The 25,860-nt window shown below is 38.8% G+C and overlaps 1 protein-coding gene across 1 annotated transcript in view; it reads left to right on the top strand.

Moving 5' to 3' along the window:
* Nucleotides 1-559: 559 nt before the first annotated feature.
* atp2a2b (ATPase sarcoplasmic/endoplasmic reticulum Ca2+ transporting 2b) overlaps nucleotides 560-25,860 on the top strand; it is a 29,034-nt gene continuing 3,733 nt past the window's right edge. The window contains exons 1-17 of the mRNA XM_052587866.1: nucleotides 560-1,191; nucleotides 1,627-1,644; nucleotides 1,737-1,819; nucleotides 4,724-4,828; nucleotides 9,814-9,952; nucleotides 16,565-16,645; nucleotides 17,695-17,780; nucleotides 18,555-19,019; nucleotides 20,582-20,670; nucleotides 20,760-20,862; nucleotides 21,471-21,602; nucleotides 21,710-21,829; nucleotides 21,947-22,165; nucleotides 22,258-22,593; nucleotides 22,871-23,091; nucleotides 25,463-25,665; nucleotides 25,765-25,850. Coding sequence (XP_052443826.1) covers nucleotides 1,074-1,191; nucleotides 1,627-1,644; nucleotides 1,737-1,819; nucleotides 4,724-4,828; nucleotides 9,814-9,952; nucleotides 16,565-16,645; nucleotides 17,695-17,780; nucleotides 18,555-19,019; nucleotides 20,582-20,670; nucleotides 20,760-20,862; nucleotides 21,471-21,602; nucleotides 21,710-21,829; nucleotides 21,947-22,165; nucleotides 22,258-22,593; nucleotides 22,871-23,091; nucleotides 25,463-25,665; nucleotides 25,765-25,850 — 2,604 coding nt within the window. The 5' untranslated portion in view covers nucleotides 560-1,073. The remainder of the gene's footprint in view (nucleotides 1,192-1,626; nucleotides 1,645-1,736; nucleotides 1,820-4,723; nucleotides 4,829-9,813; nucleotides 9,953-16,564; nucleotides 16,646-17,694; nucleotides 17,781-18,554; nucleotides 19,020-20,581; nucleotides 20,671-20,759; nucleotides 20,863-21,470; nucleotides 21,603-21,709; nucleotides 21,830-21,946; nucleotides 22,166-22,257; nucleotides 22,594-22,870; nucleotides 23,092-25,462; nucleotides 25,666-25,764; nucleotides 25,851-25,860) is intronic.

Genomic DNA, 25,860 nt, shown 5'->3' with positions numbered 1-25,860 from the left:
ATATGTTCAAGTTATTAGCTTTTCTCCAAATGATGTCTTGGTAATTGTGAAAAGCTGTATGCAATCCAAATCCCCATGTGAATAAAAAGAAGCTTGCTTTCTACACCAATCTAAAAAGAAATAAATAAATATTAAAATGTTTGGCCACAACTATCAGACAGACACATCTAAGATAAATTATCTTTTTAATAATTATTCTAAATGGGTTTGGTGTGTGTGTGTGTGGGGGGGGGGTTATCTTGTCAGTTTAAACACTACCAATTGAAGAATGCAAGATAAACCTGTAAAGCATGAGGTTGTTTGTAATATATATATATATATACATACACACTACAAACAGTCACATGCTTTGCAGGTTTATTGTGTGTACTCTGGTCAACATATACCAAGTCTTGGCAATACAAAATACCCCCACCTCTATCCTCTCAATAGAGCATATCAGGGACATTTCTGTGCTACACTACACCCTTCTTCATCTGGAGTGACGTCGGCCAAGAGAGTCAGCTGATCCACACTGACGTGACGAAGAAAAGTCAGAGGAAGAAACGGGATTTCCGGAGTCCGCGCAGCCAATGAACGCATTCCACATGCGGACAGCGAGAGCAGTACATGCGGATCAGGAGAGCGGCACGGCGGAGACACGCGATTGGTGCTGATGGTGCTAGAGCTGCGAACACCGGCAGTGTGCTTCGATCCACGGGAGTGAGACGAGGATAGATACGAGAGACTAGTTAAGGGCTTCGTTTGGTTACCCAGCACATCACAAGGACACTAAGACTTCCAGCAGGCATCGAAAAAACTTAAAGACTTTAGAACAACCAGCCAGTTTACGATGCGTGTTGTGTAACGTTCTCTTGAATTAGCCCGGGTTTATAACATTTACTTCTAATTAAACTGCAAAGTTAACATCGGCTTTTTTTACGTGTACTGTTTATCTGAAGTCACTACGGTTGTTTTTGGATCGAGTTTTCCGTGGGTCCGAAGGTCTAAGGAGTCAAGACTGAAGGCTTTGAAGAAGCCCGTTTGTGGGGGGTTGCGAGTCCGTTCCTAATCAGCGTGTCCGTCCGTCCACGATGGAGAACACACATACGAAAACCGTGGAGGAAGTTTACAGCTTTTTTGCCGTGAACGAGAGCACGGGACTCGGCCTGGAGCAAGTGAGGCGTCAGCGGGAGAAATGGGGACCGAATGGTGAGTGAGCGAGCGTGGCCCGGCTAATGCTAACAGAGGAGACTGGGTTCGGCAGTGTAAATGAAAGCAAAGAGGTCTAGATGATTTCGCAATGTTTGTCTAGTGTACGAGCATTGTTAGGCCAGAGAGAGAGCGGGCGCACATGCGGCGAGATTGATTTCATCAGCCGGCATTTGTCCGAAATAAAGGCGCGTGACGTCAGAGGTGCTTACCACCAGCGAGAGTTCTGATTTTTTACAGATTTGGCCAGAAATTAGTGTTGTAAAATACAAACGACCTGTTTTGTTACGCATGTCATTTTTTTTCAGAATGACGTTAAAATCTCGTGTGTCTTTTGCTGAAGCCTGAATGATGCAGATTATTTGACCGATTTGATCTAATGTTACGGATATTTTTCTTCTTCTTCCATGCTGTGAATCTTTGGCTGACCCACAGAACTGCCTGCGGAAGAGGGTAATCTTTTGTCATTAATTTTTTAACGCCGTCTTTCATGCATTTTACACCTTGGTTTTTATTATCGTGTATTCACATGCTTTTGTCTTCAGGAAAATCACTGTGGGAGTTGGTGGTGGAGCAGTTTGAGGATCTTTTAGTGAGGATTCTTCTCCTGGCAGCTTGCATATCTTTTGTAAGTAACGTTACATCAGTACAGTTAGAATACAATACCTTTTTAGCTTTCCATATCATAATATCCCCCAGTTTTATCTGGATTAGGTTAAATAAAGGCATGTTAGATTGGATACAACTTTTTTTCATTGTGCAGAGGACAAGTGCATTAGTATGTAACCAGAAGATAAATTTAACTAAACATTTCTGTGGAAAAAAATTGTTAGTTTTATATGATATAGGGGGAGGGGCTTAAGTCAAAGAATCAAGCTTTGGCTGTCACCAAGCAACATAAAAACTAAAAAACGATCTGGAACTTCATATGTTAGTGGAATGGAGTTTCAATGGAGAATTCCTCTCCCTGTGTTCTATAATTACTCCGCTCCAGTTCCACTCCGGGTTTTTCCACTTGTTTTAAAAACGACTTTCTAAAACGGACCAAAACTGTTATATAAAATGTAATATAGCATATTAATAATGGTAAGGTGCAAATCTAAACCGAAAAGAACTTTATGATTCATGTTGGGTTCGTTAAGAAATTTTGATTATTTTTTAATTACTACATGACGTTTACTAAAAACTGCGTTGCAATGGGTAATGATACGTACCATACTGAAAAGTGTCTGAGTGCTTCATAAATGCTCTGCATGATATTTTGATCATGTTACAAAATGCTGTCATCAGGCTACAAGGTGATGATGTACAGCCATTCACTCAGTGGCTCATTTATGCTGTCTGGAGTCTTTAACACTTGTCTGTTCTGGATAATGTTTCACTGCTGGAATGGAAAGCATGGTGCAAGCTTAGAGTGCTCTCACTGAGAACATGGTGTTAAATACTCTGGCCTGAAGGTTAGCTTACTGTTAAAATAACTGTCATCCACTTCCTGTGTTTGGACCTGTGGGTGTGCTGAAAAATCACTGTTTGTTGCATCAACATCGAAGATTATTATTATTACAGCATGCTTGTTGTTTACATTACAAATAAATGTAAAGAGGGGGGAAACGATGTTTCTTAAATCCATTCGCTTTTGTTACTGAGTGCTTGTTCTTCATCTTCACATCTGGTGTCCAGTGTTGTGACATTTGCACAAGTGTAACTGGCATCAAGAAAGTTGTCCCCCCCTCTCTCCCCCAGAATCGGTCCTGTGTAATGTTTGAGATCTCTTAAACCCAATTGGCACCTAGCCACATCCAGGTCTAAACAAGGTCCAAACGTGTTATGCTTTCCCATACTATCATAAAGGTGCATTAACTTGCCGTTACGCTCACCTTTGTTTTTCCACAAGGAAAGGGTGTTATTAAATCAACACAGTGCATCCCATCAGCACTAAGCACAGCAACTGAAATTACAACCACGGCTATTTCCACAAGAACCTTTTATAGTTGAAGTCTGTTGAATGATTTTGAGGGACATCTCATTTAATGGACAGAGTTTTGGAGTTCTTTGTATTCAGAAGTCATAATTTATTTTTTATTTTTTACCAAAAATATAATTTAACTGCTGTTAAAAGTATCACATAGGTAATATTACTTGCACTTATTCAACAAAGACATAACCTTACAACAAATGTTATTTAAAATAAAGTATTTTAATAGATTTAAAAAAAAATGTATACACTTAAATTTTGGGATTGGTAAGTTTTTTTTTTTTTTTTATTAGTTTTTTTTTTTTTAGTATTTGAAAAGTCTTGCAAAGACTGTAATATCAAATATTATTACAATGTAAAATAACAGTTTCCTATTTTAATATATTTTTATAATTTAATTTATTCTTGTGATGACAGTTGAATTTTCTGCAGCCTTTACTGGTTTTGCAGCTTAATATTTTTGTGGACACGTCACATCTGATCAATTTAATGCATCCTTACTTTAAAATAGATTTTACGTTTTACTTAGTTTTTTTTTTTTTTTTTTTTTTATAAAAAAATATATCCACAACTTTGAATAGTGGTATATGCGTATTATATTCATCTGTTATACAATTTATAATGCTTTATAAGTCCATGCTGTACATGTTGAGCTAAATTGTGGTTGAGACTGTTACTAGACACATGTCTATATTTAGAGTAATTGATAAAGAACAGTTTGTCTGTGTGAACTAGCTTAGGGACGCAATGTATCATCGAAAAGAGCTGCAAAGGAAACCTGTCATACAAGGTCAGGGGTTTAATTGAACAGAACTCAAGCTTGCTCTAAAGTCCCCTTTGAAAGATAAAACAGGATTTTACAGAAACAGTATTCCAGAGACTGCATAGGGAATATGAAGCTTTTTGTCTGAGTAGAATATGTGGGTTGGTGTTAATAGATCCACTTTGGTTTTATGCACTGACTGCACATTGCTTCTGTTTGTGTATTGGTGTTTGCAAAGACACCGTTGTTCATAATTTAGTATTAGATATTGCCATTACGTTCTCGAATTGACCAGTGAGACCTCTTGTGTGGTCCAGGTATAACCTTAGAATCTAGATTGATGAAAGCTGGTCTATCTTAATTTGGATCATATTACATAAAGTGCTTCAGCATTTACTAGGCCTTCTCTGGACAGTGTCAGCATGCCTGTAAATTCACATAGCTGGCTCGTTAAGTACTTTGTCTCAGTTAAACTGCCTAGAAGTGGCATGCATGAAATATAGTCGTGCTTGTGAAGTTGCTGACGACAGTCTGTTTTGACACATGGCATTAAGCCACAACTCCTGTCAAGCCTCATAATATAGAGATACATGCTTGAGGTACAAAAAAAAAAGTGTAAAAACATGATACACTAAATGGTTTATAAGGGGAAGACCGCTTGGTGTTTTTTTTTTTTTTTCACACATTTGGTAATGTTGTAGGTATTTGGCAAACTTCCTCAAATTAATGCAGGAAATATGAATGTGAATGACATCCTGATTAAAAAATGTTTTATTTTTTTATTTTTTAAATAGGTACTGGCCTGGTTTGAAGAAGGAGAGGAGACCATTACAGCATTTGTGGAGCCTTTTGTTATATTACTTATTCTTATAGCCAACGCCATTGTAGGTGTCTGGCAGGTAAGTTTGGACCACATTTTCAGTTTTGCCTTATTTTATACATTTTCTGAACAAAATTATTACTAAGCGTTAATAATACAACAATATCTGTAAGGTTACTGGTTTGCACAGGTCAAAGGAGTGTTTTGATATTGACATGTTTTAATTTTGTGCAGATGTTTCACTTAAACTGATTCCAGTCTGCTAAAGACAGATTGGTCAAAGTAATGTCCCATTTAATCACTAAATCCTGGTTTTTGCATATTGACGTGCTCTGCTATTTTCTTGTACAGTGTAGTTAGCCTTGTTATGAAAATGAAAACATGGCCGTTTTTTTCCCTGCCCTTTTCTAAAGATAGCCCTGCTGTCCCAGTGGATTCCAGCATAGAGCCAAGACCCTTTTTTCTCCAGCACCTCTCACCGGCCCTGAAACTCGTGTCCCAGATTTCTCTCTAATCATTTTATTTTAGTCACCATTCATTACCCAGACTGCCCCGAGAATCCTCAGCCTTGTCCCCTCCTAGTAGTTTTCTACTATTTTAAATGGTCTCCTCAAAAGGGCACGGCAGCAGCACAGTGTTGAATGTCTTGGACAGGAGTTTTACAGATAATATTAGTATATATAAAACGAGAAAATGCTTTAAAGAGTCCAAAAAAGAGGCTTTATAGTCTTGAAGTCCATGTCTGGTAGCTTTGAGGTCATCTATATACGACAGTGGATGCTTATCTTTTAACAGATACATGAAGTTTAATCATTATTTAGGGCATTTGGTTCTTTTTTTTTTTTCTTCTAAAAATGTATCAATTTTTTTTCAATATACTACTGCTCAAAAGTTTGGGGTTAGTTATTCAGCAAGGATGCATTAAATTAAACAAAAGTGACCGTAAACACATTTATAATGCGTTTACAAAATATTTTTTCAAATAAGTGTTTTAAACTTTAGGTTTTTCTCAAAGTTAAGCACCAAACTGTGTTCAACATTAATAATAAATGTTTCGACACTGATCTTTGTTTCTTGGACACCATTCTGAAGGGTCATTTGACAATGAAGACTGAAGTAATGGCTGCTAAAAAAAAATTAGCTTTGCCTTCACTAATACATTTTCAAATAACTGCAAATCAGTTATTTTAAATTCATATAATAATTTTTCAATATTACTGTTTTCTGTTCAGTGGTAGGTTTTAAACAAAAGGGACAATTTGTCCAATGTTTCCTGTTCTAGCTTTTTGCAGAAAATTTTCACAAACAAATTAAAACTAGGCTCATCATTTTAGCTCTTTCCTAAGTTGTTCTTCAGCCAGTTTTGCCTCACAGGTGACCTACGAGCGTTTCTCTTACATTCCTTTGGTGGATTGCTTCCCTAATGGCAGGTGTGATGTGAGATGCAAAAGGACTTATCCTCTGGCCTCTATGGCCACTTTTTCAGTCAGAGAGGAGAGCAGCAGTTGCTAGCCCAGGGCAAACTTCATTTCAGAAAGCACCAGTCCATTCCCCTTCCCTGGTAGATTTACAGGCCCATTAAACATCTGCAGCAAAGAACGGACTCTGATTCGCATGCACTACCATTCAAAAGTTTGAGGTCAGCAAGTTTTTTTAAATTGAATTTAATACTTTTACTCAAGGATACATTAAATGGTTCAGAAGAGACAGGTATATGTTAAAAGGTTTTATATTTTAAAGGGATAACTCCCCCACAAATTAAAATGGTCATTTATTACTCTCCCTTGTGTCACTTCAAACCCGCAAGACCTCTGTTCATCTTCTGAACACAAATTAAGATATTTTTTTTATAAAATCAGAGCTCTCTGACCCTCCATAGACCGCAAGGTTACTACCATGATCAAGGTCCAGAAACGTAGTAAGGACATTGTTAAATTGACCATATAACATCAGGGGTTCAACCGTAATTTGATGTGATTGTGGAGAGTAGAATGATGCATGTGCTTATGCTTCATGTAAACAACACATGCGCAAGGCACTGCTGCTTACATGTTTTGTTTACACGAACCGAAAGCGAGCAAATACGTCATGATACTCTCTACAATGGCATTGCACCACTGCAGATGGGATGAGGAGCAGAATAATTGCTCTAAGTCGTTATTTTAGTTTTCTTTGGGCACAAAGTATTCTCTTATTTTTGTAAAATTATGGTGTAACCACTGATGTCACATGGACTATTTAAACGATGTCCTTAGTATGTAATTATATCTTGATCGTGGTAGTAACTTTGCTGTCTATGCAGGGTCTTAGAGCTCTTGGGTGTTATCAAAAATATCGCAATTTGTGTTCTGGGTTTGGAATAACACGAGGGTGAGTGATTAAAGGGTTAGATCGCCCAAAAATTAAAATTATACTGTTTTATGTACCCTCAAAGCGTCCTAGGTGTATATGACGTTTTTTTTTCAGACTGATCCAGTCAGAGATATATAATAAATTATCCTGGCTATTCCAAGCTCTATCATTGTAGTCAGCGGGTGTTGCAGTTGAACACAAGAAAAGTGCCGCAGACGGCTCCGGGGGATGAATAAAGGCCCCCTGTAGTGAATCCAATTGTTTTTTTGTTTTTTTTTTAAAGAAAAAAAATATCCATATTTAAAATTTAATAAATACTTCTGTCTCACTTATGACTGAGCTTTATTTGACAGCTTGTGGACTTTTTAACTGCAACACCGCTGACTGCAACGATAGAGCTTGAAATAGCCAGGATAATTTTTTTATATAACTGACTGGATTGGTCTGAAAGAAGAAAGTCATATACACCTAGGACGCTTTGAGACTGAGTAAAACACAAGCTAATTTCATTTTTGGCAGAACCAACCCTTTAAATAAATGCTATGGTTTAAGAATTCTCAAAAGATCACAAATGAATGCAAAAAAAAAAAAAGGAATCTTACCGACCCCTCACTTTTGAACGATACAGTACATTGTGTTTGTTTATTTTTGTCAACTATTTTTAGCACCGTAAACAAAATATTCTTCTCTATGGGTTTATTTCTTTGCCACATGGACTTAGAGTACTGACTATATGAATGAAAAGCATTTCATGAATTATTCCACTGATTTTAATGTCTTTTGGCAATCACTTTAATTCGAAATCAAAATTTTGGCAGAACGCATGTTGGAAAGACTCCATGCTTGAAAGGAGTGTATTCTTAAGGCAGTGCGCTCTACTTCTTCATTGATGTCTGAATCAAAAGTGTTCTTACAGAGTTAGATTGGCCTTCCTCCTTTCAGTTCTGCTCATTTTAACTGTGAAATGAGGATCATGAGGGCTCGTGGGCCAAATTGTTTGACACTAGCCCTTTTCACACTGCGATTCCGGAAAATACACTGGTAATGTTTCCCGGCAATTGTTCCCGGGTTGCTAGATTTTGCAGTTTCACACTGCCAGTGATTACCCGGAATGTGCGTGAGTTCACACACAACCCATAAAGGTCCCGTAAAGACATGTGACATCAAAGACCTTTCACTTAAGCTAGCGAACGATCTCCGATTCAGTGCGGAATGTGAGGAACTAACTGATCTTTGCTTCATTACAGTTTGCACACATTTTTTTCATCGCGAACATTGATATGCCTTCAAAACACCTGGTAAAATAGTCACTACGACACACCCTTTACGGCATTAGTTTTGGCTTTTGCTCACACAGCGCCAGTTCCCAGGACTGAAACATAGGACTGAACCCGGCAATGTTACTAGGTCCCCGATCCGGGATCAATCCCAGGATGTGTTTGCGTTCACACTCTGCTTTATTTCTCATCATTAACATGATGCACAGGAGTCATTTCTGTCTATTTATTAGCTACCTGAATATTATCAAAGATGCCCTGAACTGTGGTTAGAATGATTTCAATGTGATGTACCTAAAGTTGCTTATTAGAGAAGCGATACCGATCTGCCTTTTGTGGCTTGTGTATTTATAGCTTATTGCCTTAAATGTCTTGGTGACCACAACCTTTCCCCCTTAATTTGTCTGGGTCTGGACCTTGAAACAGTTTTTTCTCCCTTAGGCACACTAGTTTTGTTTCTTTGACATAATACTTTGTGTTCCCATCATGCAAGAGAAGCCACAGAAAGTCCGCTGCCAAATGCTCTGCCAAGCAGGCTACCACTATTAGTAATTGTGCCCCAAGGGATTAATTGTGCGGAAAGCATAAGGTCGCCTCAAATGCAGCGGTTTACTTCAGAATAAGCACTAGAGGTCAGTGCCTCTTATAGTGAGGTGAGCCGATGTGGCACTGGTTTATTTTTTGCGTTTCAAGGATGCCACTGAATTGAGCTTTGCAGATTTGTATTTTGAACAGCTATATTCTACTATATGAAAGCGTTTGGCTAATTTTGTTTTGGCTATTATTAATAAAATTGGAGTCTTAGTTCTCAGCTCCATTTATCGCATATTTGATTCCTTTCAAGATTTGTCTTAAGTATAGAAATTGTAGAAGTGTTTTGTATAGCCTATTTATGTGCAGAAATTCTACTTTTAAGAATTGTTATTGACCGTGGTTTTTCAATCTTTATAATGAGAAAGACCTCCAAATATGATTATCCAATTTGTGAGGAACCCTATCAGTGTGAGGAAAAACTAAATGTTTTAAATTAAAATTTGTCTGTGTATACATATGATGTATATATTTTTTAATTCATTTAAACTGTGATATGATCTTTCAGAAATCATTCAAATATGCAGAACTTTTCTTATTTATGATGTAAATAGTTGAGCTGCTTGTTTTTTGTGGAAACCGTGATGCATTTTCTCAGGATTCTTTGATTTAAATGAACAGTATTTATTTGAAATTGACATAAGTTTGTGTCTTGCTGAAGAAAAATTAGTATATTACATTTTTATTTTTATTTTTTCTCTGAATGTTTCTGTGGACCCCCTTGCAGACCTTTTACCCTAGTTTGAAAACCCCTGATATAAACATGTTCTTATGCTTTCCTATGTCTAAAAGGATGTCCCAGAAATATGAAAATGTCTCATTTCCATTTCCATTATGCTTGCAGGAGAGAAATGCAGAAAATGCCATTGAGGCCCTCAAGGAGTATGAGCCCGAGATGGGCAAGGTCTATCGCCAGGACAGGAAGACCGTACAGAGGATCAAAGCCAGGGACATTGTACCCGGGGACATTGTGGAAGTTGCTGGTAAGAATTTCAACTAAGTGACTATTTTTTATGTTAAATTCAGCCTAGGTGAGTGGTGAAGTCTTAGCAGCAGTGGGAACTTATCAGCAACAGGTGTAAAGCAGCCAGTGCCATCATCCATATGGTACGGCTGCTGTGTGAACAGGTTGGTTTCCCAGTGGTTTAGGTTTACAGTGACACCCTCTCTCTGAACCTTTGTGTGTGATCACACGGTTGCCTCTGGAGAGGTTGTGTTTCATGAGTTTTGCAGTAAAGACTTCCAAGAGAGTACCAATAAGAGATCTGCTGGTACTTCAAGAAAACACACTGAATTAACAAGTTGCTTTGTCAATTTCATTTTCCACTAATTGCCACAAATGTGAAATTAATGGATGGTGTCGCTTTGTAATGGTTGAGAAATGAGAATGTTGTTGTTTTTGTTTCTTTCATTTTATTTATTTATTTATTTTTTACTATGTGACTTATGTGGCATTAGTTTCACAATTTTCTGTTACTAACATATTTCCTATTAAAACAGGAAGTTGATGATGATTCTTACCAAGTCTGTATTAATTTGATACAAGATACAGTAAAACATTTTTAAATGTAAAGTGTTTTTTTTTTTTTTTTTTGTATTTTAAAATGCATTTTATTCAACTGATGGTAAAGCTGAATTTTCAGCGTCTTCAGTGTCACATGATCCTCTAGAAATCATTCTAATATGATGATTTGCTGCTTAAGAAGCAGTTCTAGACATTTCAGGATTCTTTGAATATAAAGTTTAAAAGAACAACATTAATATGGTTTATTTGGAATATTTTGTAACTTGGTAAATGTTGACACTTTTGAAAGCATCCTTGCTAAATAAATTTCTCTTAAAGTTGCTTAAAAAATCTTAAGTTAAAATTTTGAAAATGCCTTCAAAATAATAATAATCATAAAAAAACACATTTTCAACCATTATTTGTTTGGAAAAATATTTGCCACTATTTCTACTTAAAGGTAGGAAGGGTTTATGATTTAGTTTATTTTTTTATTATTATTATTAGGCAATAGTTTGCATAATGCAAGATGAGTCGCCAGTATTTTTTATCTATTTTCCTGGAAGAGTACTACTGTAAAGGTTGTGTACTTTGTAATTTGGTTAACTTTTAGAGTTAAGAGTTCCCACGTGAATAGGGATTATCAGGAGTGCCCCTTGCTCTATATATTGCGTCATGTACAGCCACGTCTCATTGCTCACTGGAATAGATCACTAGGTGCTTCCTTATTGCTTCACTTATAGTGTTTCACCAATTGGCCGGCTGTTAAGACTCTTTCATCTAGTGTGCAAGTAGCAGTTCATCGTGACCAAGCTATTACCAAAACACTTCATCATAAGTGCATAAGAGATTTTCATTTTTGTTTCAGGCCCGCACACTCAGCTTACACTGTGCGCATGTGTAACCTTTATATTACCGCATGTTTGCTCATAAGCTTCAGGTGGAGTTAAATAGCTGCTTAGTCATGAGGTGAAAGGGGTAGTGCTACATGATACAGCAGAGCCCCCATCAGCAGGATGGGGAATGGAGAAGCGAATGTTCTCGGGGCTCTGACTAATGCCCTGCAGTAATGCAACCAGGTGATTGTACCAGTTACATAACCTGTGAGGTGTGCCTAAACGAATGGGTCATGCAAAATTAAACGCTCCACAGTACTTCTGTGTGGGTGCTGGAGTTGCTCAGGATACATCTAAGGGATGATATTAAAGATGCTTTTTGCAGAAGCTGGGCTTCAGACAAAAAAAAACTAAACAAAAAAACTATGCTGCCAAAAAAAAATACAACTTTAGGAGCTCCATTTGTGACCATTTTTTTTCTGAAACCCATTTTCCCTTAAAGGCTTAAATCCAAGGCACTTTAGGAAGGAAGTATATTTTACTATGTTACTTGGGGTTTAGGTACTGTTGTCCTGCATGAGCTGCATCACTCTACAACACAGTTTCTACTTGCTACTGCAGTCAGAGATGGGGAGAGAGAACTGCATTCCTTTTTCTCCTGGTGAAGGGGAGAGAGAGGACATAAAGGGGTCTGGTTCTCTAAAACTCCTTTGTGGCAGGGATAAAGCTGGGTAAATGGATTTGGGTTAACCCTTTGTGCATGGAGGCAAACAATGTAGTGAATAGATGGTGTTGAAGTGAGCGAAGGAAGGTGACTGCAGGGTGGAAAGAAAGTCTCGTGAGTGGAATGTTAAGTGTTCATCTAGAGACAGCCGCTGTGCAGCTTTGCCATCAAGAGACACCAGAGCTCACAGCTGATTTTGAGTGAATTTTCAGCATCCACGTGCATCCTCCAGACTCCGCTCAGAGGTCGCCGAACTGTCCTTCAGCAGATGGTGCAGTGATGTTTGAAAAGCGATGATCCCCTGTTCCCTCATGAGGTCTGCGTGACGTATCTTCAATCAAACCCACAGGGCTTGGAATGTGATGCAACTGCATGACGCAGGGAAATAAAAATGTTTACATGCACTTCAATTTCAGTCAAGCTAAGGAAATAATTTGTCCCTTTAAAATGTCATATATATATATATATATATATATATAACATCAGTGTAGTGGGACATTAGCCAAGGAGACAAATTGCATGAGGATGCTGGGGGATGGGGAGAAGTGTAGACCTAGTCCCTGTTTGACCCAAAGTAGTGCAGTACGACACAATGCTGATGCAACTCACTTGAGGAATTGACCTTAAAAAGGTGTAATGGAAAGCATTCGAAACATTATCCAACTGCCTTTGCCACATGCTAACCACTACAGTGTGATTGCAGATCACGTCGGAGAGAAAGTGACAAGCAGCCAGTGTAAACTAACCTGTGGTTTTATATTCATTGTATTACTTCCTGTACACAATTTATGTCGTCTTCCTCTCAACGACGCACTTGTCTTGTGTCCTCCATGAATGAAGATTGTTTCCTTTGCTATGGTTACGGCTCTGACTCATGGGAATCTTCCTTAGAAATACTAAATCGAGGTTGCTCTGCAGTCACTCAGGTGGGGTGTTTCATTGTGCATAAAACTCTGTGACATGACCTTACTGCAGGCCTGGAGCCTAAACAACCACCAAAGAGCATGAATGAAGGACCGAGACAGGATGTTCATTTAAGAGTTGACCAGTTTTGACGAGATAAATAATCAGTGAGCCAAACTTTTTTTTTTCTTTTTTTTTTTTTTTCTTTCCTAGTGTTTGAAGGGGAGGTGTTCTGCTCTTTGTCTTCTTTTGCTGTCCACCCTATCAGTCCCATCGGCAACAGTGGGAACAGGCTTTTGGAGGACAAGTTGTCTGTATGACAGGGAGCATATCCGGCCCTGTGTGTTTACGTGATTGGGTTGTCACTGCACTTGCGGCTTCTCAATGTTGGTTCCCTTGAAAAGAGCCCCCAAGGGAGCTCCAGCAAATTAAGCTAGTATAGAGCGTTCTTTACACAAGCCAGCCAAAGACAATCCGGGACAATGCGAGGATGTTCCCTTTGAAGAAGGGATTAGACCTCCCTAGAGTTTGCTTACTAATGCCGCTTTTCCACTGTACGGTACAGCACAGTACGGTTCACTTTTGGGGGGTTTCCCTGCTGGTACAGTTCCTGGTACCTCTTTTCAGTTCCAAGTTAACCGTACTATTACCAAAACGTGACCTGTAAACTCTGATCACTGATTGGTTGGAGAGAACCGTTGCAAACTGCATCACTGAACTTGCGACAGAGACGCAACAGAACTAGCTAGATTTAAATCGGCACAGCCAGCGAAGGATAGAACGTAACTGTTTTGAATGAGCACAACCAAAAAATGGCTGTTTCATGGTCTATTGAGGAAGTACAGATGTTAAACATTGATAAGCTGAGAGACAGATGCAGTGAGAGCTTTGATGGGGCGACGCAGAATGAAAAAGTTTTTCAGTTGCGGTAGTTGAGGCGGCGCAACTATAACAACGTGAATAATCCTACCCACTCTAAAGAGGTACTAAACTGCACTGGAAGCGCAAACAGAGTCGAGCCATGCCCTGCCGTACTGAGCCGAGTCGAGTCATTCCACGCAGTGAAAAAGCTCCATAACATGTTAGTGGTCAAGATGTCGGGTCAAGCTGTTGGGGGTTTGGTGCTTTGCTCAAGGGCACCTCAGTTGTGGTATTGAAGGTGGGAGAGAGTGCTGTACATTCACTACCTCCACCTACGATCCCTGTTGGTATAAGATTCGAACCTGCAACCTTTGGGTTACGAGTTCTACTCTTGTGCAGTTTTTAACTTTGAGTCTTGGCCAATAACCAGTGTTTTTAAAATATTAAACAGTCTTTAAAAAAAAATTCTACAATCTATTCCTACAAGACTTTCGCTCCTTGTCTATCTAAAAGTAGGTTACCCTGTTACATGACCTTTTTCTAACTTAGGCTATATAACTGGATTATGTTCCACATTCTTTAGTTTAGTTGAGGGGCATTTTGAATGTGTATTTAAAAAAATTGGATCATAGTTTTTATTTTTAATACCTCTTAGAGTGGAATTGAGTGCACTTCATCATCTAAGTGTGTGGTGAATAAATCTAATTAAACGTTCAGTTGCAATACATGTAATATATTGCACAAAATGTGATATGTCAACTATTTATAGTTTGTAAGTATCTCTACATTCTATGAACTAACAGTCTCATCTAAAACAAAATCTGTTTACGTTGTGTTAGCTTGACCATGCACCATATCAAAATAGCTTTTCCATTTTAGGACGTGTTTGGTGTTGTTCTGATACCACTACTCATACCTTCCAGTCCATTAAAAGGGGCATAGAGGCCTATCAGTACGCTTGCATTTTGGTGAAAACTTAGTCCAGAAAAGGCAAAGCATCCAGGACCTTATCCTCAGGTTATTTGAAGTTCTTTCCACCTAGAACATCCTGTGAAAAGATTCTTCGTCATTGCCTGGCCTTTCATAAACATGATTTACACGTCAAGCACTCGATTCAAACGGACACCATCTCAAATGACTAATAAACGTCAAGTGTTTTTAGCGAGCTCAAGTATCTGCCGTCTTGCTCATTAAGAGATTTGTTTGGAAAAGATTTTAGGTATTTACATTTGCTCTTTTCCTAGTAGCAATTACTAAACCCCCCTCTGTTTGTGGAAAGAGTGAAGCGCAGTCTATTTTTGTGCACATACAAGTCAAACAAGAACGTTTTTAAGCTTTTTGATGCTGTTCATTAACCTCTTCACTGTAGGTCCTGTCCAGAAAAATTTTGTTAGAGGCTTTTCTCAAATATAGCTACCAGGTGCTGGCGGTCTGCAGATTGACAACAGTGTCTGTAGATGCTGAGATGATCCTAATGTGTGACTTCAAAAGGCCTGGATGAGATGAAGCATTGCCATAATTCTTAGGATATTTTGTTTTGTAAAGCTTGCTTAAAGGGGGGGTGAAATGCTATTTCATGCATACTGAGTTTTTTACACTGTTAAAGAGTTGGATTCCCATGCTAAACATGGACAAAGTTTCAAAAATTAAGTTGTACGTTTGAAGGAGTATTTCTGTTCCAAAAATACTCCTTCCGGTTTGTCACAAGTTTCGGAAAGTTTTTTTCGAGTATGGCTCTGTGTGACGTTAGATGGAGCGGGATTTCGTTATATGGGTCCTGAGGGCACGTCTGCCGGAAGAGCGCGCGCTCCCGTATAGCAGAGCAATGAGAGGCTGAGCACAGACAATCACTGATCAGAGTGAAAGCGTCGCGAAATGTCACAAAAGGAGTGTGTTTTTGGTTGCCAGGGCAAAACAACCCTGCACAGATTACCAAAGAAAAACAGCATTAAGGGACCAGTGGATGGAGTTTATTTTTACAGAGCATCAACGGAGTTGTGCAAGTGTTTGTGTGTGTTCCATGCATTTCGAAAATGCTTGTTTTACAAACAAGGCCCAGTTTGACGACGGATTTGCACATCGTTTATTTCTTAAGGATGATGCAATCCCAACGAAAAAGCCTACTGGCGCTCGTGATTCTTTAGCTCCGCCCCACACGTCACGCCTCCAGTCGGTCATGTTTTTCCGGGAAAAATCGGTACAGACTATCTTTCTTTTATGAATATAATAAAACTAAAGACTTTTTGGAGTTATGAAGGATGCAGTACTACTCTATAGGTACTCAAGATTAACAGGATATTGAGTGAAAACGAGCATTTCACCCCCCCTTTAAGAACTTAGGAAGTGCGCCCTGAAAGGTTTCTGAAAAAAACTGTTGAAATTTAAACCCATGACAACATGGTTTGTACTGTTTTCTTTTTAGAGGAGTGGTGTATTTTTGGCCTTCATTTCATCCTTTGAAAGCAAAGTCAATTGCCAAGCCATTAGGTGTAAAGCCGATACTTGAGATTCAAGAGCTTCTTTCTTGGAGGTTCATGGTTTGGACTTGACATTTGAAAGTGTAGTGGCACCTTTACTGTCATCTGTGGTACTGCTGTTTTGCTTTGCTTGTACCTTTCTTCTGAAGTGTTCTGGCTCTTTTATTTCGGTTTGATATGTTCTTATAAATTTGGAACACCCTGACCATGTTAGTTTTTTTCTCTGGCGTTTGTTCACTGCAAGCACTGGATTTATCTCCATCTAACAGCATGTTTTCGTTTCCTTTTAGTGGGTGACAAAGTTCCTGCTGACATTCGCTTGACTTCAATCAAGTCAACAACCCTGAGGGTGGACCAGTCCATTCTAACAGGTGAGAACAATGGTTTTATTAATCCAAGTTGGCTTTTTGAAGGTGATGCAGGTGAAAAAAGTTTTATCAGCAACAGGATACGTCACATGTTTTATAAATAAAGAAACCCACATAGCATTTAAATAAATTTAGAATGTTTAAATACTACAAATTCTACATTCAAAATTTTAAAAATACTTCACTTTCCTCTAGCAGTCTATATGTGTCTTAGAAATTTGTATTCTTAGTTTGTACTGAATTGAGTTTAATATATATTGTTATGCTCAAATATCTTTCATAATGTGAATATCTGCCTAGAGTTCACTAAACTTAGTAAAAGGCAGACCTTCTACTGGTGCTTGCATTTGTCCTGGATTTGCATGAACAAGATTTAAAGTAAAGTGCATATGCATATACCATTCGTTGTTTTGTTTGTTAATTTGACTTTGTCAAAGAAAATGTGACTTTAAAGAAAGTATTTTTCTACCCAGATTTTATTTTAGCAGCCTTTATAATACTTATATATATATATATTCCACAGCATCTTTTTATCTAATCGCAAAACTTAAAAGGTTAAATAAAGTTTCAGCAAATTGAGGAGCACCGATGTTCAATTGAACAGTGGTGCGCGAAACATTGCCACAGTAACCCACCTTATAAAGTCAGTTCAGTAGTTGATTTGAGGTGGAAAAATAAGGTTTGTCTTTTTTTTTTTTTCTGAGAAGGTTCAGTGCTGCTTATTTTAAAGGGAGGTCAGCTGTGCACAGTTTCTGCAGTCCAGTAAGGGGGAAAGACAGTAAGCAAGTGTTCTTGGAGGAGTCAGGTCTTGCTTCACTGCCTTAATTGGTAATGGTCCGTTTGACTTCTCCACATCTTTTAGATGCCCCATCCATGGCTGTTTTTTGTTGGGATTCTTTGCCATCCTGACCAGTACTGAACTGTTTAAGCAATTACACACACGCCCGTCAAGGATTAAATTTGGCCTCCTGCCTGATGAACTGCTATCGCTAACTGCTATATAGTAGTAGTGGAATTTTGATTTTACCATCTTGTCATCTGTATCTTCACAGGAGAATCTGTGTCAGTAATCAAGCACACAGACCCTGTCCCTGACCCTCGTGCTGTGAACCAGGACAAGAAGAACATGCTCTTCTCTGTAAGTCACACCTCTGATGATGACTGCTGTCCGCTTATTATTTGTGGTGCTTTGTCCAGATGTAAGAAATTTGTATTCCGGATTTAAAAAATTAGGTTGAAAGTGGTGAGCCAATGTTTATTTTTGTTACAGCTCATAATGACCAAAATTAAAACATGTACTCTGTTGTCTAAAATAAAAACGAAAACTGTTCAAAACTAATGCTACAGGCATCAAAACATTTGGATACAAATGTAAAAGTTACATTTAAACACTGTTATTAAGTTATTAATGTTTTAAAGAAAAAGTATAAATGATGGCAAAGGTAATCTACATATAAATATAAAGCAAACAAGGGTAACACTTTAGAATAGGTAACAGTTGTTACTATTAACTAATACATTTCTCTCAATAAATCCTTAATTTGCTGCTTATTAATAGTAAGGTAGTTGTTAGGTTTAGGTGTTGGGTAAGATTAGGGATGTAGAATAAGGCTTTAATATGTTATTAATTAGCACTAATACATGGCTAATATTCTAGTAATATGCATGCTTACAAGCAATTAATAGGTGTTACCTATTCTGAAGTGTTACCCAAACAAGCATTCACGGTGAAATATCCAATACTGGTAGATTCCAATTTAATTTAAAATCTTGAATATTGTGTGATTTGTGCATCTTTATCTGCATGGTTTAGGAAAGTCACTAGTAAACTTAAAGGACATGTTAGGTTGTTTATATTCGGTATGATCATAATTTGTAGCTCTAAAACACCCCTTTGACTTCATTCTTACAGGGTACCAACATTGCTGCAGGCAAAGCAGTGGGTGTAGTGGTTGCCACGGGCGTGAACACCGAAATCGGCAAAATCCGTGATGAGATGGCAGCCACAGAGCAGGAGCGCACGCCGCTGCAGCAGAAACTGGATGAGTTCGGCCAGCAGCTCTCCAAGGTCATCTCTCTCATCTGCATCGCCGTTTGGATGATCAACATCGGACACTTCAACGATCCCGTTCACGGCGGCTCGTGGATCCGCGGGGCTGTGTACTACTTTAAGATCGCTGTCGCACTGGCCGTGGCTGCCATCCCTGAAGGCCTGCCCGCCGTCATCACCACCTGTCTGGCTCTGGGCACCCGTCGCATGGCCAAGAAGAATGCCATCGTACGCTCTCTGCCCTCGGTGGAGACCCTCGGCTGCACCTCGGTCATCTGCTCGGACAAAACCGGCACACTGACCACCAACCAGATGTCCGTTTGCAGGGTAAGAATGCTGGGGATGTTCCAGTTTCAGGGCTCATCAAAGAGAAAAATAATCACTTACAACCCCCGGCTATTACAAATTGCGTTTAGGCCATAATTTCAATCCTTGGCAACAGTGAGTCTGTTATTGTTTAGAAATTTGCGGGCTGGGGTTCAGCCAAGAACCGAGAGCAATATTACTTCAGAAAATTGGCTCGAATACTCATTAAAAAAAAAAGACACTTTCATAATTTAAAGCCGTGGGAAAACTATTAAACTGCAGCTTTGATATTGGCATGATTAATAATTTGGTTTTATCTTTGCGTTCCTCATGACCTTTTGTTGGACCACCCCAGTTGGCTTTTTGATTCTCTTTTATGTTGTTTTCCTGTTTGACAGGATTCCTTTCCAAGATTTATTTTATTCTCTCCCCCTCATCCTGTACTTTTCTCCTCTCAACTTTTGTCTTCCCCCTCATCTGTTCTTCTCTCTCCGTTCTTTTCCACCTTTCCTGTGAGAGCTGATCAGTATGCAGTAGTCACTTACTTGCGGTAGTGTTGCATAACTGACCTAGTGTGTGAGATCTGTCTGTGATCCACAGCAGCTCCTTCGCTGTGGGCTGTACTGTACATGCATACAAGCCGAATGTGTGGCGCTGCTGATTTCAATCAGTTTTTTCTGCCTTATAAATGTTGAAATTCGTACCAGACTAGTTTTTATTCTCAATAGAGATGATTCCTGTGAATGCTGGGGATGTGGCTGAACCAAAATAATCTTTACCCTAAATGTCCCATTTGCCTCGACTGTCTAAAATAATACTATATGGGAAGCGTGCATCTAAAATTAGCAACGTTTCAACAGAAGGAATGCAATCTTGTTAACCCTGACCCCAAGTATTAAACTTTTACTTGTATTAAACGTGTAAATCATCCTGCACTGTTTCCGCTACAGACACGCACAATACTAGTGAACTTGCATCTTATTGAGCCGCCAAACGTTCGCCTGATATGGATTTGAGAGATTTGCCACCCAAGCACCTAGTTTGGATTTAATTTACTTTCTCATTTTCCTGTTTCTCACTAACTGTTAGCTTAGAAAGGTTTCTTTTTTTCTGTTAATCATGCCTTCATTCTCAGCAGTGCCCAGCGCCTTTGAGATTAATGCCTGTCTCCTCCTCTCTCCCACACACACACGTCTGTCTCCATCTTTCGAATGTTGTCCGCTGAGTTTTAGCACTAGAACAGGAACACTGTTCCACTTTACCATCCCACTCGCTCTCATCTTTTATTCTCTTCCCTTTCTTGACAAATCCGGGGGATCTGATTGTCCTCAGTGCTTAAAAATATCCTCAATACTCATTTGCTTATGTTTCAGGATTTTGGTGGGGTTTTAAAGCTCCTCTGAACTCAGGTTCACTCATAAGTTAGTGTCAAGTGTTTACATCTGTATTAGCGCTGGTGTGTCCAGGTCAGGTGGAGGAGGGATGTTCTCAAACATCAGACATGTTCTGTTGCGGATTGTTCTGCCACCTGCTGGTAGAGATTTTGTTTGATTTTAATGTGTTTTTGTTGTTATTGTTTACAGATGTTCATTGTTGATCAGGCAAATGCAAACAGCTGCTCTCTCAAAGAGTTCACCATTACCGGCTCCACATATGCCCCTGAAGGACAAGTGTGAGTTTTACTGGCCCACATGCACACTGGTAACTCAAAGTGCATTAGCCGCCTCTATTGATCATCCTCCTCCTTTTTTTTCGCTCCAGGTTTCATGAGGGTAAACCAGTCCGATGCTCCCAGTATGAAGCTCTGGTTGAAATAGCCACCATCTGTGCTCTGTGCAATGACTCGTCTCTGGATTACAATGAGGTTTGTAATTAACATGTTCTGGTAAATGCAGCACCCCTGTTGTGCTGAGATAAACGATGTAGTAATGTAGTAACAGCTATGATGTTAAACACCTGTTCACACACAGAAGGTAGGAATTAATGTCTAGAACAGTTTGTTCTAGCAGATGAATGTGACTTCATGAAGTTACTTTAAAATTAATTTAATTGTCTTTTTATATTTTCCAGTTTTTTTATTTATTTATTTTTTAGTATGTAGTATTTAGTTTTATAGAAGCCTCTTTAAGTCCCTTGTTTTTAAAAATAAAAATATGTGATTTATTTTCTAATATATTTGTTACAAATTAATTTATCATATGTAATCTTTATCGGCTGATATTACCTTTTCTGCCTACTAATATCTGTTTTATAAGCACTAATAAATGGCAATTTACTTCTAATACTTATAATAAGCATCTAGTTAATAGTGAAAATTGTTCCCTATACTAAAGTGTTACTGAATCTTTTTGTATAATTTAAAGATTAATATATGATTTTAATAGAATCAATATTAATAGCTGTGTATCCCTAGTGCTTACATTATCAAACAGCATTTTTGAAACATTTCTAAAGAATTTCTTTCTATGTCAGGCCAAAGGTGTGTACGAGAAGGTGGGTGAAGCCACAGAGACGGCCCTCACTTGCCTGGTGGAGAAAATGAATGTATTCGACACACAACTGAAGGGCCTTTCCAAGGTTGAGAGGGCGAACGCTTGCAACTCGGTAAGTTAGACATTCCCAAACCCTAGTGGGGTGTCTGGTTGTGGAAGCCATGTTTATTTTGACAAGGCAGCTTTAATATCAGAGTATTTCGTTGATCTTGATCTCAGGTCATCAAGCAACTGATGAAGAAGGAATTCACTCTGGAATTCTCCCGAGACAGGAAGTCCATGTCGGTCTATTGCACTCCCAACAAAGCTCGCTCCTCCATTGGCAAGATGTTCGTTAAGGTAACATCACATTTTTAACACTTGATCTGTTCCACACAGGAATGCTTTATGTCTGAAATGTATTGTGGTGCAACAAAGTGCCTGCAACTTTCTTAAACTCATTATTTCTGGGTGCAGGGTGCTCCAGAGGGAGTGATTGACAGATGCACGCACATTCGTGTAGGTGGGAATAAGGTTGCACTGACCGCAGGCATTAAAGAGAAGATCATGTCGGTGATCCGTGAGTACGGCACAGGACGTGACACACTGCGCTGTCTGGCTCTAGCCACCAGAGACAACCCAATGAGTAAAGAGAGCATGGTGCTGGAGGACTCAAACAAATTCATTGAGTACGAGGTGAGAAGGGTATCTCTGCTATAGCATATACATAATTAATTATTCATTTTTATTCATTAATAGTCTTATCATAATTGCTTCTTTTCCTTTAGACGGACCTGACCTTTGTGGGATGTGTGGGTATGCTGGATCCTCCCAGAGCTGAGGTGGCAGCTTCCATCAAACTTTGTCGTCAAGCGGGCATCCGAGTCATCATGATCACAGGCGACAACAAGGGCACAGCCGTCGCCATCTGCAGACGCATTGGAATCTTTGGAGAGCACGACGATGTGTCACAAATGGCCTACACTGGCCGAGAGTTTGACGACCTGTCCGCTGCCACCCAGCGCGAGGCGGTGGTCTCGGCCCGTTGCTTTGCCCGTGTCGAGCCATCTCACAAATCCAAGATTGTGGAGTTTCTGCAGTCCTACGATGAGATCACTGCCATGGTAAACAGAATCCAGTGAAATCATAACACGTACTCATAGAATGGTTTTATATATATATATGACTTTTCAAAAACTTTGGTTTGGTAAGATTTTTTGGGATGCTTTTAAAAAAACTTGTACACTCAACAAAGCTGCATTTATTTGATAAAAGAAAAGAGGACTCCAAACTTTTCAAGAGTAGTGTATATTTATATAAAAATATGATTCTACATTAGGATTTCTTCTGTTGGAATCATTCTCTCTCAGCTGACCTGCCATGCTGTGTTCATTCCCACAGACTGGAGATGGTGTGAATGATGCACCTGCTCTGAAAAAAGCTGAAATTGGAATTGCTATGGGCTCGGGCACAGCCGTGGCTAAGACTGCCTCTGAGATGGTCCTTGCTGACGATAACTTTGCCACCATTGTTGCTGCTGTGGAAGAGGGTCGAGCCATTTACAACAATATGAAACAATTCATCCGCTACCTCATCTCCTCAAATGTCGGCGAGGTGGTCTGGTAAGGATCTTAACCATTTGTTAACATTTCAGGAATGCATTCTGTATTTTCAGTGGCACATTACTCCAAACTTACTTACGCCTTTCATTTAAAATTGCTCTTTCAATCGATTTCACGTACACTTGATCTGATCTATTTACAGACTTGAGGGAAGACTTTAATAGACAGGGGTGCACATCATTTTTTCAGCCTGGTTCTCATAATAGAACCTGGAGATTTGGTTTGGTCCTCAAACTGCATATAGCGTGACCAGTTAAATATAACTATAAAAAAGTAATTAATAATTGTTATAATATTATTGCGCTTTTAGTAAAAAAAATAAAATAATAGTAAATAAACTAAATAATAGTTTGTGATTTTATTATTATTATTAAAAATAAAAGGTCCTAGTATTAAATACAAATACATTTATTTTATAGTAAACTTAAAAATAAAATGGTAATATTTACTACTACTTTCTTTGTTTGCCTCTATAAGAAGAATGGCTTTACGTATTCTCCAAGCGTTTAAAAATAAATAAAAGCGTTTTCATCATAATCAGCAGGCTATTATTTTGGCAGGTTGCTGGCAAGTAACTATACGCGCTTCCGGATTTAGCATTGCTGCTGATTAAAGAGCGTCTGTGGATGAATGTCACAGTTTTGCATTGTGCTTTGAAAACGACATGGCGTAGCCTAGATTTGTGCTTTCAGGTTGAAAATAAAACTTATATAGTACAGTTTGTGATCTAAAATGGTAATTGTGTATTAACAGCTGTCAACCAAGTCGGTACGCAAATGCGCTGTCAGAACATATTTATATATTCCTTTTTTTTGCAGACCTGCAAACCACTTATGTGCACCCCTGTTAATAGATGATTTTGAGTGGAGAACACAGAGGCTGTACTTATTTTATTTTAAATACAGTCCAACTATAATGTTGTGACATTCAAATATTGCACGACTGTTTCTATATTAATATTTTAAAATGTATGTGAATTTTCGGCAGCCATTAATACTCCGGTCTTCAGTCTTTCTGAAATCATTCTAATATGCTCATTAGGGCTGCACGTTTTCAAGTTTTTCATTAACCGTTAACCGAGGCCCTTAGCGGTTAATAATCGGTTAACCATAGTGTGCGCCAAAAAAAATTAAAAAAAGAAATGTCCGACAAAATTTTAATTCTCCGGTCAAATTGTCCTATTAAAACTACCTAATAATCCCGCCCACTAACACAATCTGTATTTGAGAATAAGCCTAAAATGTATAAAGCAAATATACACCCACCTTTGGCTATGTTATAAAGGAACAGGCTCTAGTAATGGTTATGTAACTTTCCGTGTTTAGGCGAAGGTAACAAGCAGGCTCCGCGGCCGCCTCGCTAAGGCTATGACTATGATATGTTTGACAGGTACAATATTTGAAAATCGATAATTATTTTTTTTTATTACATTTATATCTGAATTTATGTCAACCTATAGACTTTCAAATATCAAAATGTCATGAATTAATATGTATTTGTGTACAAAATGACATATAAACATATTTTCCTATTATATTTTGCCTGGAAACGCTTCCAACAAGGCGTCAGTTCTATTTCTAGCATGCACGCGTCGAGCCGCGCGTCTCACGCAGGCAGTCGGCAAGCTCTAACCTTTTAACATGGGAGCCGAATTAAAAACAGACACGCCACGCAGCTGAGATGCTTTCGCTCATCGCCACGCATCCAGTGAGTCCTGACCGGCCTAATGATGCCCGGGTGTTGGCTGTTGAGATTACAACAACGAGGTTGTACTTGAAGTATATCTAAGCACTGTATTGCAATACTTGCATTTTGCCCCGTCACTCTCAATTTTAAAGTGCTCCAACGCTGTACTTTTTTTTGCCCGCTTCATATTAGAAAAATGACTTCTTCTTGTGGACATTACAAATGTCTGGGAGCGCTCTGGCGGTCTCTGGTGGTGCAAAAATGTATTACAACTAAATTCAATGCACGCCATTGACGTCACTTAACCGAGCAAAATGTTTCACTCGGTTACGCAATTTTTAACGGTTAATCGGTTAACCGGTTAACCATGGACACCCCTAATGCTCATTTTATGCTCAAGAAATTGAATAGAAAGTTAAAAAGGACAGCGCATACAACCACATGCCAGATTGGTTATTATACAAAATGTTTGATATTATGTTCTTCATTAAATTGTCTAATCAAGGTTTATGATTCAGCCTAAATGTGCAATTTAGTCTCCATCTTAAAAGTGGTACTATATAAAAGGCAGGACAGTGAAATTTATTCCTTGAGCAAACTATGATCGCTGCCAAGGTCTTTTTGACATTGTTCCAGTTGTTATCTAAGCACATAACTTACTCACATTGTGTTTTCTCTCTGGCAGTATTTTCTTAACGGCAGCTCTGGGCTTCCCCGAGGCTCTGATTCCAGTTCAGCTTCTGTGGGTGAATCTGGTGACCGACGGTCTGCCTGCGACTGCACTGGGCTTCAACCCACCCGACCTGGACATCATGAGCAAACCCCCTCGCAATGCCAGAGAACCCCTCATCTCTGGATGGCTCTTCTTCAGATACCTGATCATTGGCTGTGAGTGCATCATATTTATTGATTTTTACTATAGTTTTTACTTATTTTTTGGCTAAAGAAAGTGAGATTTGACACCTTGTTCTCCATGTCACCCTATAGGTTATGTGGGTGCTGCTACTGTAGGTGCTGCTACGTGGTGGTTCATTGCTGCTGAAGATGGGCCCAGAGTCACCATCTATCAACTGGTTAGAAACA

Source organism: Carassius gibelio, chromosome B21 (assembly GCF_023724105.1).
Source record: "Carassius gibelio isolate Cgi1373 ecotype wild population from Czech Republic chromosome B21, carGib1.2-hapl.c, whole genome shotgun sequence".
NCBI lineage: Eukaryota > Metazoa > Chordata > Actinopteri > Cypriniformes > Cyprinidae > Carassius > Carassius gibelio.
This window is presented reverse-complemented; position numbering and strand designations above follow the sequence as displayed.